The sequence below is a fragment of the Petaurus breviceps genome, unplaced genomic scaffold (assembly GCF_028583685.1).
Source record: "Petaurus breviceps papuanus isolate PSGF00001 unplaced genomic scaffold, PetGlider_PUasm1.0 90895, whole genome shotgun sequence".
NCBI lineage: Eukaryota > Metazoa > Chordata > Mammalia > Diprotodontia > Petauridae > Petaurus > Petaurus breviceps.
In genome coordinates, this window is record NW_027187372.1 from 4,771,203 (window position 1) to 4,783,856 (window position 12,654).

The 12,654-nt window shown below is 38.8% G+C and overlaps 1 protein-coding gene across 1 annotated transcript in view; it reads left to right on the forward strand.

The window, feature by feature from the left end:
- CUNH1orf21 (chromosome unknown C1orf21 homolog) overlaps window positions 1-6,521 on the forward strand; it is a 169,930-nt gene extending 163,409 nt beyond the window's left edge. The window contains exon 5 of the mRNA XM_069074414.1: window positions 1,684-6,521. Coding sequence (XP_068930515.1) covers window positions 1,684-1,722 — 39 coding nt within the window. The 3' untranslated portion in view covers window positions 1,723-6,521. The remainder of the gene's footprint in view (window positions 1-1,683) is intronic.
- The last annotated feature ends 6,133 nt before the right edge of the window (window positions 6,522-12,654 follow it).

Below are 12,654 nucleotides of genomic sequence, written 5' to 3' on the forward strand. Positions count from 1 at the left end.
AGGGGAATAATACATCTTTATCTTTAGTAACCTTTACTTTCCTTTGTAATTCTACATATTTTATTCATTTAAAAATATTATTTTAAGAGGAGATCTATAGGTTTTAAAGACTGCCAAAGAGGTCCATGCACAGAAAAGGTTAACAACTTCTTTGCCTATACCTATATTGGTACATATTGTCTCCTTTGTTAGAATGTAAGCTTCTCAAGGGCAGGGACTATTTCCCTTTCCCTTTGTCTCCTCAGCTCCTAGCACAGAGTAGGGGATGAACAAATGCTTAGTGATTGGTTGATTGATATTTTATCCCCCTCAGCAGAAGATAAGCTCTGGTTTCTTTCAAATTCTGTAACCCTCTTAACTTTGCACAAGATAGACCTTCAATAAATGTTTGTTGATTCTGTGGTCTCCCTAGCAAATTATAATCATAAGCAGTCAGTTATAAAAAGAGAATCAGTGGCAGAGTCAGACACACTGAGGGAGGAAAGAAGTGACAGATGAGATCAAGGGAGGAGAAAATAATTATTATTTGAAAAAATTATAAATTATATTTAAAAAGTCAAAAACTATCCTAGTCTGGAAGCTTTTAATTTTAAAATACATTCATCTCATTAGCCCTCTATAGTAATTGATGTTCATAAGGGTGACTAAATTACTTAGAAAAGATTCTGTGTTCTCTGAATAAATCAGGTAAGTATGTAATGCACTTTAGAAATACTTTCATCCAAAAGGTTTAATTTTTTTTAAGCGGCTTTGGTGCTTCAAGGAATACTCTTATCTACAGAATTCAGTAATGTAGATTAGGAACCTAAAGTCTTAGATATGGATTTCAGTTCCATAATATATTTCTAATTACTTCCAGTTTCTTTAGTTGCTTTGAGTAAATAACCTGCCCACATATTTGCTTCCTCGCTAACATAAGTGGTTGAAGAAGATAACCTCTTAGGTCACTTCAGGGTCCAGGATTCTATGATTCTATTATTAACCTCCCCCTTTCTCGTTTCCTGCTCCCATCCATATAGTAGAATGTAAGATTCATCGGAACCAGGGCTTCCTCTGAACAAAGCTGTATCAAATTAAATTTCAGTGTAGGAATGAAAACTGTGAGGTGTCAGCATCTTTCTTTTCGATAGCAACTCTTGTTCAAGTTTTGAATGGAAATGTTCTTTCTCATGATATGTTAAGTTTTTTAATTGTCTGGTCCCTTTTGGAATTTCTTAGGGAAATTCATACTCGAATCATCCAGCAATTATTTAGGCCGACTCCACTATCATAGGCAGCTAGAACTTTGGGATTAACTAATCAGTGCGTATCTATTGAGGCCCTATTAATGAGTGGTTAGATACTCAATAAACTCAGATTGTACTGTCAAAGAGGAACCGGGCATTAGAAATTCTACCAAATGTAAGCCCCTTGAAAATATATCTTGTTTCATCCTTTGGATTTGTCTTTCCCCATCCCAAGCACAACACCTGGCAGATGGTAAGTATTCAATAAACACTTGTTAATGGATTGATTGATTGCCTGATGGCAATGACTGTTTCCCTTCTTGTCTTTGCATTCCCAATACCTAGCACAATGCCTGGCATATGGTGAGCACTTATACTTGTTGACTAATTTTTTTTTAAATCCCTACATTGAATTTCTTATTCATGTGATATCCTTTTTCTTTCCTTTTCTCCAAAGGGTCGTGATTACTGTTCAGAAGAAGAAGATATCACATAGTGCCAATTCTACCAGTCAAAACAGGAATTACTACTGTGTAAATAGATTACAACCCAGTTGAGATCTTTGGGAAGGTCGTCTACAACACACACACAAAAACAGCACTACATAATAAAAGAAGATCGTCTCCATATTGTATGCCCCATTCACTTACAATGTTTCTTAATGAACTTGCAAAGGAATATTGCTAAGAACTGTTCTAAAACTTTGTTGCTGCTAGTTAAAACTTGTTGCAACTTTTCACTCCTCTTGTGTCCAGGTATGCAGCAAAATTCTAAAATTTCACCTTACAGACACGGTTGTTCTTACAGATGCTGCCCAGCTGATTTTCTATCAGATGAAATAGTGATGGATGAACTCAAATACCAAACTTCCATTTCTAGAATGTTCCAGCTTCTCTGATACCTTTTCCCCTCCCCTCCTCTCTTTAAAGCTGTTTGTCAGTCCAGAGATGGACCAGAATATTGCTTCTTACTGGCGATTTTGAGTTTGGGAGATGGGGATGATTGCTATGGCAAGCCTTGTTTCTCCGCTAAGAAGAAATGGAGAAGCTACTATCTATTAAAAGCATGTTGTCCCATGAATACTGGAAGTGATGCCGAAGCAGCTGTTTGCCTCACTTACTAGGTATCTTAATCAAGGACTAAGCTTGCAGTTTTGGCTTTGCTCAGATGCAAATGGAAGTGTGATCACAATCATTTCGAATCCCTTTTTTTTTTTTCTAAGGAAATAAACATTTTACTGTTTTTATGTATCTTTGTCTTCTACCATTCATCTAGCCCAGTTTTTGTTTTTGTTTTTGTTTTTTTTACAAGGATCTGGAGGGTAGGCAAGTTAAGCACTTTTGTTGCAATACTGATGATAGGCTAAATTGCCTCCCTGCCCTTCCCATTTGTCCTTTCCCAGGTATTACCAGGACAAATGACAGGAGGTATATATCTCCCTCCTTTTTTATTAGAGCACCAAACCATCACCCTGCTTTAATTTTTTGCCACTAAATAAAGCATCCCACTTCCTTATTTCTCCCCCTTACAACAGGTACAGGAACCTTTTCCCTTCTTGTTTTCCTTTCTTCAAGGACTAGTTTGTATATCGACAAGGTTTTGACCTTCTAGGGAAAAAATTCTCAAGTTATATTGGTCATGGTTGTTGGAGATGCCAACAGCCAGAAGCACCTGGGCAGCGATGGGGAATGTTGATTGTGTGTTCTGTAGAGTTTATTTTTCCATATTATACAAAGAGGATGATCTCTTCTCAAAGACAGAGGTAATATTTTTAACAAATATCGTCACAAGTAAATAGTAACCATAAGGGGGAAAAAAACTTTTGTATTTTTTTAAATGAGTTTGATAGCTTTGATGAGGGCTCTCTTTATTACTTTCAGGGGGAAAGGCTACTGTAGTGAATGCCATGCCATGCTGACGGTGAAGTTTGGGGGCTTTGTCCACATGGCTTAAGTTCAGTCACAAAGATTATTCCATCTTCCCTAGTCTTGGATTATGAACTTGAAGGGAGCGCTTGTGAATTCATTAACACTTCTACCTGTGATGTTAGTGGTTCTGATGTTCCAGGGAATAAAAAAGATTTTCTGCCAGGGAAGAGAACATGGCTCTAAATATGTTGACGATAATGATGAAAAGATGAGATAGCACTTCAAGATGGACCTCGCATAATTGATGGCAGTCATTCATTCATGTGCCAATTGCATTTCTTTTCCTTGGTTTTGGATGAGGAGGAACTGAAGATGGAAGAACTTTAGTCAAAGGGATGAGGAAAATGGACTTAAACATTACTAATAAAAAAAAACCCTTAATTCTTTCAAGCCAGCACAGCAGATATTTGGGGAGCAGTTGTGACTATTACATAATAGGGAGAAAGTCAAATTCTAAGACTTTTTATCCTGATTCAAACAGGAAAATATCAGCTCAAGTCTCCAAGGCTTTGGGAATTATTTCACCACCTTCATCCTCCACATCCTCACCCATGGTTTTGGTCAAGGGATTTCAATAGTTTTCCTCAAGTGAATTGAAGGTTAGTTACAGTCTGGGTACCTAATTCCACCCCTTCCATCCCTACCACCACCCCCAGAAAACTCTTGCTTTGGATTCTAGCAATTTGATATCATGACAGTGGCATTTTCCATGACTCCTTCATTGGTATTAGTCACAAACAAAGGGGGAAAATAATCTGGGTTTGAATCTCCATACTGTCATTTTCTACCTGTATGACCTTGAGAGGTCATTCAACCTCTCTGGGCCTCAGTTTCCTTGTCTGCAAAATGAAGGGGTTGGACTAGATGACCTCCAAGATTTCTACTCGTTCTGAATCTCTGATCCCATAACTAAGTTGGTTAAGCCAAGTCTTCCGTGTGACTCCCAAACTTGGTGTCTCCATGTCTTCCCTAGCAAATGATCGCCTTTTTCCCAAAGGCAATATATTCCCACTTCAGTTTTCAGAAAAGCATTTGTAAAAGCATTCTGATATGTTGCACATCTGTGGGGAATACTGTTCTTCAGGAACCTGACCTTTAAGCATTTGAATGAAATCAGAGGAGTCCCTTGCATGGACCCAGTGACTTCCCACTGGAGGTGCTCTCTGCTGCCACACTTAACACTGAGCCCATATCTGATGTGCAAAAGTGATTTCATCTGTAGTCACATTTGGCAGATCTAGAAATAGATCTGGGAAATGGGGTGGTTGAGCTGGTTGGCACGAAATGCCTGATTGTGTTAACAACATTCAAAACTGTCTGTTTTCCATTTGTTGGTTCTAATCATAAAATTGTCAAGTGACTTTGTGGTCGTACTTCATTTTTCAAAGCCTTTTGAAGGGATCTAAAACAAAAATATTTTGACTCTTCCTCCTGTGCAGCCTACGATTAGGCAGACAGTGTTTCTGATGCAATGAAAAGAATAAGCTGATTTATGGGAGGGTGCAGCTCTGGTGACTGATACCACAGCAGCCCTAGCTCGAGGAAAGGGAGGGAGGAGGCCCATTGGGTGGAGCTTAGAGAAGGGTGGGAAATGAACCCAAGTACAGGTCTACAGGGGATACCTCTGTGGGGTATTTGCTATACTGAGTACTAGTCAAAGTACAACTCCTGGCTGCCAGTAGGCATGATACAGCTGTCAACAAGACTTATGGTGGTTTTATGTGTACCTCGTGTGCTTGAAGCATTGGTGTTATAAAAGATCAGGAGTATATTAGATGTAGCCTTCTTTTCATTGGCAGGGAGTCCGGATCACCCAGGACTGTGGTCATAATGTAATACCTTTGCTCTTATGACTGGCAGAGACCTTTAAAGAAAACTTATATCAGTGCTTTTTCTTAGACCCAGGCTATGAACAAGAGTAGATTGTTGGGGTCTATTTGGGGATACATGAGGGCCTAAAGTCCAAGGAAAAGAAATAACACAAAAACAGCAGTGGTCACCAAACAGCCAACCTGTACAAGAAAACAGTTCTTTCCATATGCAATGTAGCTAAAGACAGGCGACTGGGTTTGGATCCTCTAAATAACCAGTCACTCAGACCAACTCATTAAGTACTTATTAAGCACCTACAATGTGTAAAGCATTGTTCCAGGTGCTAGGGATAAGAAGACAAAATGAAAAATTGATCTAACGATGCCTACTCAGCTCAATCATTTTTTCCTCTCTGTCAGAAACCTAAAGCTTTATTCAAAGGAGTAAATTCAGTTTCAGGTTCCAGCTGCAAAGTCATGAAAAGAGATAAAGGTCTCATCCATGTTGGCAGCACAGGCAAATTACCGTATGAGAAATGACAGTGGCAAGCACAGTCACCGAGGGGCCTACTTCAGGAAGGTCTTTTTGCTACCATCCCATTTCAGAGATAATCTAATGTCCCCTCTTCCTAATTAATCCATGTCCCCCAGCATTATGGCCTTCCAAAAATATGATGTCTATAGGAAAGGAGTGGGATTATGCCAATGACCTTACATGATTGTTATTTGTTTTGCAAATAACATGAGTTGTCATATTGATTAGAAGGCCCAATGACAGAAAATGTGCTTAAAAGATTGTTCAAAAAATAAATAGTAGATATTGTATGTTGTGGTAAAAGAAATCCATAATGGGCAGCCAAGCAGACCTGAGATATTGCCATTTACTACCTGGGTGAACTTGGACCAGTCCCCTCTCTGGATCCCAGTTTTCACCCCCAGTATGAGGGTGATTGGACTAGATGACCTCCAAGGTCCCTTCCACTCATTCTGTAACTCTAAAAAGACATCTACAGTGAACATTTGTTGCTGATTTAGAAATGGTTGCAACTTAGACTTCAACCACATACCTCCTCTACTCCACCATTACAAAAAAAAAGGGCTTAAATATAATTGCTTTGTAGGGAAAAGAAATGTCAAAGGAAAAACACTAACTCATAATATTGCCTGTCTTTTGATATTTTTTTCCTCAGAGTGAAAATAATTGGTATCTGTACAAAAAAAAATAATTAGGCAACACTGTTATTAGTTACTAGTTTACACAAATGTGCTATCCACATTTTTGGATTGAAAGACATTTTCAGTTATCTATTTATAGTCTCAGACATCAGACTTTTATTTAAGCTGTCTAAAACCTCAATAGAAAAATGAGACCTGGTTTGGGAAGAGGTTCTGTATGGTGAAGGGCTGGACTGAAGGGTAATTTGACATTGAAAATTCTGGCTTCATGATGTCATGTGAGTAGATGACTGGACCCCAGTGATACTGTGTTAAAACTTGTGTGAAACAGTTGGCTTTCACATTGCAAACGTCTCTGCAATAAACCTTTTGGAATTTCATGAATGAAGTCTATGATTTGCTTTTTGCCAGGGAATGATTTGGGTTTTTCCAACAAGGGAAAAAAGTGGTTTGAATAAAATGTTTCTAGCTGGAATCAGTTCACTCTTCCTTGACTTTGGCAATCATCATTTTGTATGTGACTGGAAACATATCAAAAGCTTCAGCTCAGAATGGGATTCTGTACATGTATGTGCATGTCAGGCACAGACTGAAGGACTCACCTGTTACCTTGCATTTTTCTAGCTGTTTTTCTCATATTGGGGGTCCCTTCTAAACAGAATGCCATTGCGGGGTGGGAGGAGAAGTAGCTTGTCTTCTGTTTAGAATGCATAGCCTTGTATTAATATTAGTGTTGATGAGAAAGAACTTATGCTAAAAGCTTTTCATATTTTTAATTCATTCCTTTTCCATTATTATAAAATCCCCCTGCCTATCTGTAGCATACACCATTCAGCCTTCCTTTGGCTCATCATCATACTTTCATTTTAGAGTCATAATATTCTGAAGGTCTCATAATCCAGCCTCTGATGCTAAGCAAGACCCTCCCTATAACGTCCTCATTAAGTGATCATCCTTCCACTGCTGAAATATTCCTAATGATGTAAAACCCATCACCTAATGAGGCAGCCTATTCCACTGGTGGAAGGCCATAATTGTCAGCAAGAGTTTCCTTTTATTGAACTGAAATTGGCTTCTCTCTTAACTTTGATCCATTCATCCTCGTTCTGTCCTCTAGAGCCACACGGAATAGGTTCTAACTCTTCCAGGTACCCTTCAGATATCCAAGGACAGCTATTATGTTCAGGATCCCTTCTCTTCTCTAAACAAGTAGGTCTGATATGCTACTCTTTTGTACAGAGTACATGCAGTGAGACTTCCACCTGCCTTGTTCTAGACAGGATTGGGGAACCTGTGGCCTCAAGGCCGCATGTGGCCCTCTACGTCCTCAAGTGCAGCCCTTTGACTGAATCCAAATTTCACAGAACAAATCTCAAGGCCACAAGTTCACCACCCCTACGCTATGTGTGTAACTGTGGGTGTAGCCTATGATCCTGTCAATCAAAAAACATTCATTAAGTACTTACTACGTGAGCTTTTTTTGGAAGCCACATCATACTATTGATTCATATAAAGTCTTCAGTTCATTTAAGACCTTTGAGTCTTTTCCACATGAATTACCACCTAACCATATCTCCCCAAACCTATAAATGTGAAGTTGATTTTTTTAGCCTAAGTGCAGATTACATTTCATAGCCCATTCTAACTTGCTGACTTTTTTTTCCCTTGATGCTGAGTCTATTATTCAACATTTTTATCTACTCTTGCAAATTTGTGCCATCCACAAATTTAATAAGGAATGTCTTGTGTCATTGCTGAACAAAATGGCACAGGGATAGTGCTCACTAGAGACATTCCTCCAAGTTGGAATCGTTCCATTAATCAACATTCTTTAGCTCTGGTTCTTTCAGCCACCTTTAAATCTACCTAACCTCTACCTTCAATACAATCCATATCATCATCTTGTCTGTTAGGGTAATGTAGAGGTACTGTCGAATGCCTCTCTAAAATATAGATTTGCACCCATCTGGTGATATAATCCAAAAAGGAAATGAGGCCATTTTATCATAACTTGTTCTTTAATGAACCAGTGCTAGTTCAGAGTAATCACCACTGTCCTTTCTAAGTAGTCATATACCATTTAAAAATCATTTTCAAATTTTTCTAAGCATCGAGTTAACATCTGTAGTTTCTGGAATGTATCTTCCCCTTTAAAAATAATCAGGATCAAAAAGAAAATTTGAGCAACATTTGCCTGCTTTCAATCTTCTAGCACCATTGCTGTTCCCATGATTCATAAAAAATCACTGATGGCAGAAAAATGACACCACTTAGTTCTAGAATCTTTAATTATAATTTCTCCAAGGCCAAGAGAATTGAACTCACTAAAGTGACTAGAGACTGTTACCAATCAGTCAGCAAGTATTTTTCCAGGTTTTCTTGTGTGCTCAACACCATGTTAAACACTGGAAACACAAGAGAAAAATAAAATACTTGTCTTCATACCCTATGGGGAGAGACAACACGCATATACACACATACATGAAACATGTATCTTTTAAGAAGATAGAGAATTATAAACTAAAAGCAAACAAACAAATTAAAAAATTAAAAAAATATTTAAAAAAAAAGATAGAGAAGAAATATCAAGGCGTGGTAGCAGCTGGGAGGATCAAAAAAGACCTCATGTAGGAAGTGATGCATGACCTAGTTTCTGAAAGAAATCAGAGGTTTTAAGAGGATGATGCAAAAAAGAATTACGTTGTAGACATGGAGGGCAGCCTGGGGAAAGGCATGGAGAGGGGAGATGGAGGAATAATAAGAGTTGTTACTACACTATCATTGTCAGCTTTGTCTTAGAAATGTTTGTTTTATCCTTTCCTGGCAGAGGATTATTCTCCTTAGAGGAGACCAAAGTAAAATAGCAATTGAGTAGTTCTGCACTCTTCTTTCCATTGTGTTTACACTTCATCATCTCTACTAATAAGCAAGCCTCTGCCTTACATGGTTTGTTATGTGGTTGGGTTTTTTTTTTTTTTTTTGCTTGTTTGTTTGGGTTTTGTCTTTGGATTTTTGGCCCCAGTATAGCCTTAAATGCTCCTCCTTCTCCCCAAAGCTTCAGCCCATTCTGGGTTGGAGTCCTCCTGACATATTAGATTCTTATTATATCCCAGTATTCTTATTATGTTACATTCTTAAATTCTTCCTGGATTATCTATGGTCCCCCCACCCCATTTTTAATGGGTTTGAAGTATGTACCTCTACTTCCATTTTTTGTACATTTTTTTTTAATCCAAGTTTATCAAAGACCTCCCTGTTCAGGCCCTTCATTCTCACTCACAGCTCTCATTTTTCTTCCTCATTAGGATCATGTGTGACTGTGTTATCAAGCCAGTAGAGCAACAGAGGGCTCTCCCCCACTCCCACCCCCTTCCTTTTCATATAAGATATCTCCATATAAGGTTACCTTCAGGGTGCTCTGCCCAAAGGAATGTAAATTTTGATCCCTGAAACCTTTTTTTTTTCTATCTTAAGGACCACTCCTTAAACCCAAATCATTCTGGCTCTCATTGATTGGCCAACAATAGGTCCCTAGCCAAGTCCCACTTAGTCATTGTTTCGGGCCTGGATTGGCTCTTGGCTCGGCTCGGAGTGAATGTAAATAACAATTGTTTCTGTTTTGGCCAGAAACCCTGACAATCTTCTCCTCTTAGATTTTTTTTTAACTAGGTAAAGAGGCCATTTTCTGCCTCTTTTCTTACCTAGCCTTAATCACTGAATGGGCATTGCCTTAGTCAAACTGAAACCTGTTAAATATCTTAGCTTAAAAAGGCCCAAATCACCCACTGCATCCAGGGCCATCTCCATTCCTCCTGATCTATATCTGGCCACTAGCCCCAGATGGCTCTGGAGGAGAGAGTTGAAACTGGTGACTGCACCGTCCTGCCTCTCACTTGAAACCAATTCCCTTGCATGTCATGGCATCACCTCCCTGATGTCATAGTCCTCTTCAAAAACAAAGGATAAACAACATTGTCAGGATTTTATTTTTAAAAGTCTTCCTTCCTTCCTTACCTCCTTGCAGTCTTCCCTTCTCTCTTCCTTTCTGCCTTCCTTTCTCTTTTCATTCTTTTCTCTCTTTCTTCCTTCCTTCTTTTCTTCCTTTCTTGTTTCCTTTTTCTCTTCCCTTTTCTCTTCTTTCTTCATTTTTCTCTTCCTTTCAGTCTTTCTTCCTTTCCTTATCTCGCTAAGGCTGAAAGCCATTCACATCTTGAGCACTAACTAATCTGCTCAGAAATTTTAACCTCTGATTTGCTCTTCCTTAGGCTGTCTGGTGCCACCCCCCAAAAAAAAAACCCCATCCTCCCCACTTTACTCTCCCCCTGCCAGCTCTCAAGGGCTCACCATATTGTCTTGAATTTAGTATGGATATCCAGTCTGTGACTAGCCCTACCACAACTCAGAACTCCTAAATTTAGCCTTACTTATGCTTTCAGATAGAAGGAATTATGGATATTCACCATCACACCCGACCATTCCTCTTGAACTCTATTCTCTTTAGAATTTCTGGCCATGGTACCTTATCTTCATCTTGAGGAATGTATTTGACACACTGCCTTCCTGCTTCAGAAGAGATTTATCACTGGCCAACAGATGATCTGAACTTCCAGGAATGAAATGCTCAAAGGATTTTTGTGACAATCAACTTCTAGAATATTTTCAGCACAAGAGACAAGCATTTTTTTCACTTTATTTTTCTTGCTTTTTTTTCCCCAATATGGCTAGGTTAGAAATGTGTTTTACATGACTTTACAAGTATAATTGATGTCACAATTCTTACCTTCTCAATAGCAGGGGGGGAGGCATGGAGGAAGAAAATTTGGAATTCAAAAAGTTTTTAATAAATCTTTAAAAAAATAAGAATAGCAACTAAATTTTTTTTTCAGTAAATGACAAAAAAATGAGTCCCTGCAGCAGTTAGAGCCTCTTACAACTAGAACAAACTTCTATGACCTGCATTTTATTTATCTTCCTGGATTTCTTAGATGCATTGTTTTGACTCAAGTTGGTGGAGTCTGACAGAGTCAGAGAACAGACCTATGATTTCGTTGGTATGTACACAGCTCCTCAAATGAGGACATTCCTTCTACCATTGCAGATTAGAACCTTTCCTGCAACTTGATCTTAAAGAGTTACCTAGAGCACTGAGAGGTTAAGTGATTTGTCCAGGCCCATCCAGCCAATAGGCATTAGAGGCAGACTTCAACAACCAACCATGCCATGCTGCCTCTCACATCTATTAGTCACAAGAAAAAAAAAATGCCAGCCTTGCAAAGAAATCTACAAATTTACCAGGCTTATTCCACATTCTCTGTCATCTTTGATAGACCTGAAGAAATTCAATACCTGTACTAGATGCCACATTTTCAAGTTTCATTGAAATCCCTCTTGGCCCATTACCTAGTTTCTTGTAGATTAGGGCCTGATTTCCTTAGGGTACTGGGCATACAGATTTCTAGGCCAGCCTAAGCATTGTAAACTCTATATAAACTCTCCCAGGTTCTTATGGCGCTGTCCTCTCACTCTCAAAACTTTCCTTGGTAAAGGGAATGACTCTCCCATTTTCCCTGGAGACACAGGAATGATCAATAAATTCAGTATGAACCTGGCTCATAATTATGGTATGGACTGTCAATGATCTAGGCAATTACTTGAATGGTAGCTGCCAGATTTCTTGGAGACGAGTTGAAAAATAGCTTTCATCCCTGTGAAGCCAGATAAATTAGCTTGACCTATATATTATGCCCATTTTGGGGGACTCCATCCTGTCATGTTCTGCCTACATACCTTATTCTGCTCTCCTGTCCCCAAGAAAAACGTGCTTTTGGGGATTTGGAACTTGAACTTGGATCGATGATGTAGAGTTGAAAGAGAACCTTCCAGTTCCTTTTTTCAACCCCATTATGGCCCAGAGAGGTTGAGTGACTTTCCCAAGATCCCACACAAAGTAAAATGCAAAACCAAGATTTAAATCCAGAGCCTCAGACTCCAAATGTAATGTTCCCTGCTAAACTGAGTTGGATCTGGTTTGAAAACAGCTGAAAACATCCAGACTCAGACTAACCTGCCTTCTGAGCCCCCAAGACTGGAAATTACTTCAGAGTCTTGGGAGCTGACAAGTCTAGATCTAGAGATGGTAGAACAATGCACCACCCACCCCTGGATTGCTAGAACCTTGACTTAGACCCCTAGTGATGAGTTAATGGTTGGTTTTATTACAACAAAGGACTTTCAGAAAGATAAGAGTCTCAATAGATCTTAATATTCCAAACAAGGTGAATATTCACCTGAATGAGTATGCAAATATTACTCAGGTAGAACCTGTTGGTAGCTGCAGTAGGGCTTTAACTATGGAATAATTTACCTTAACAAAAGAAGAAGAAAAGGAGAAGGGGGTGGAAGTCATTTTGTTAAAGTTTTCCAGATTTAACTTTTGTTTTTATATACTTCTAAAGGTCTCAAATATATCTCTTGGTAAGTGCCATTTTTGTTCTACAGAGGTAGAAACAGGAA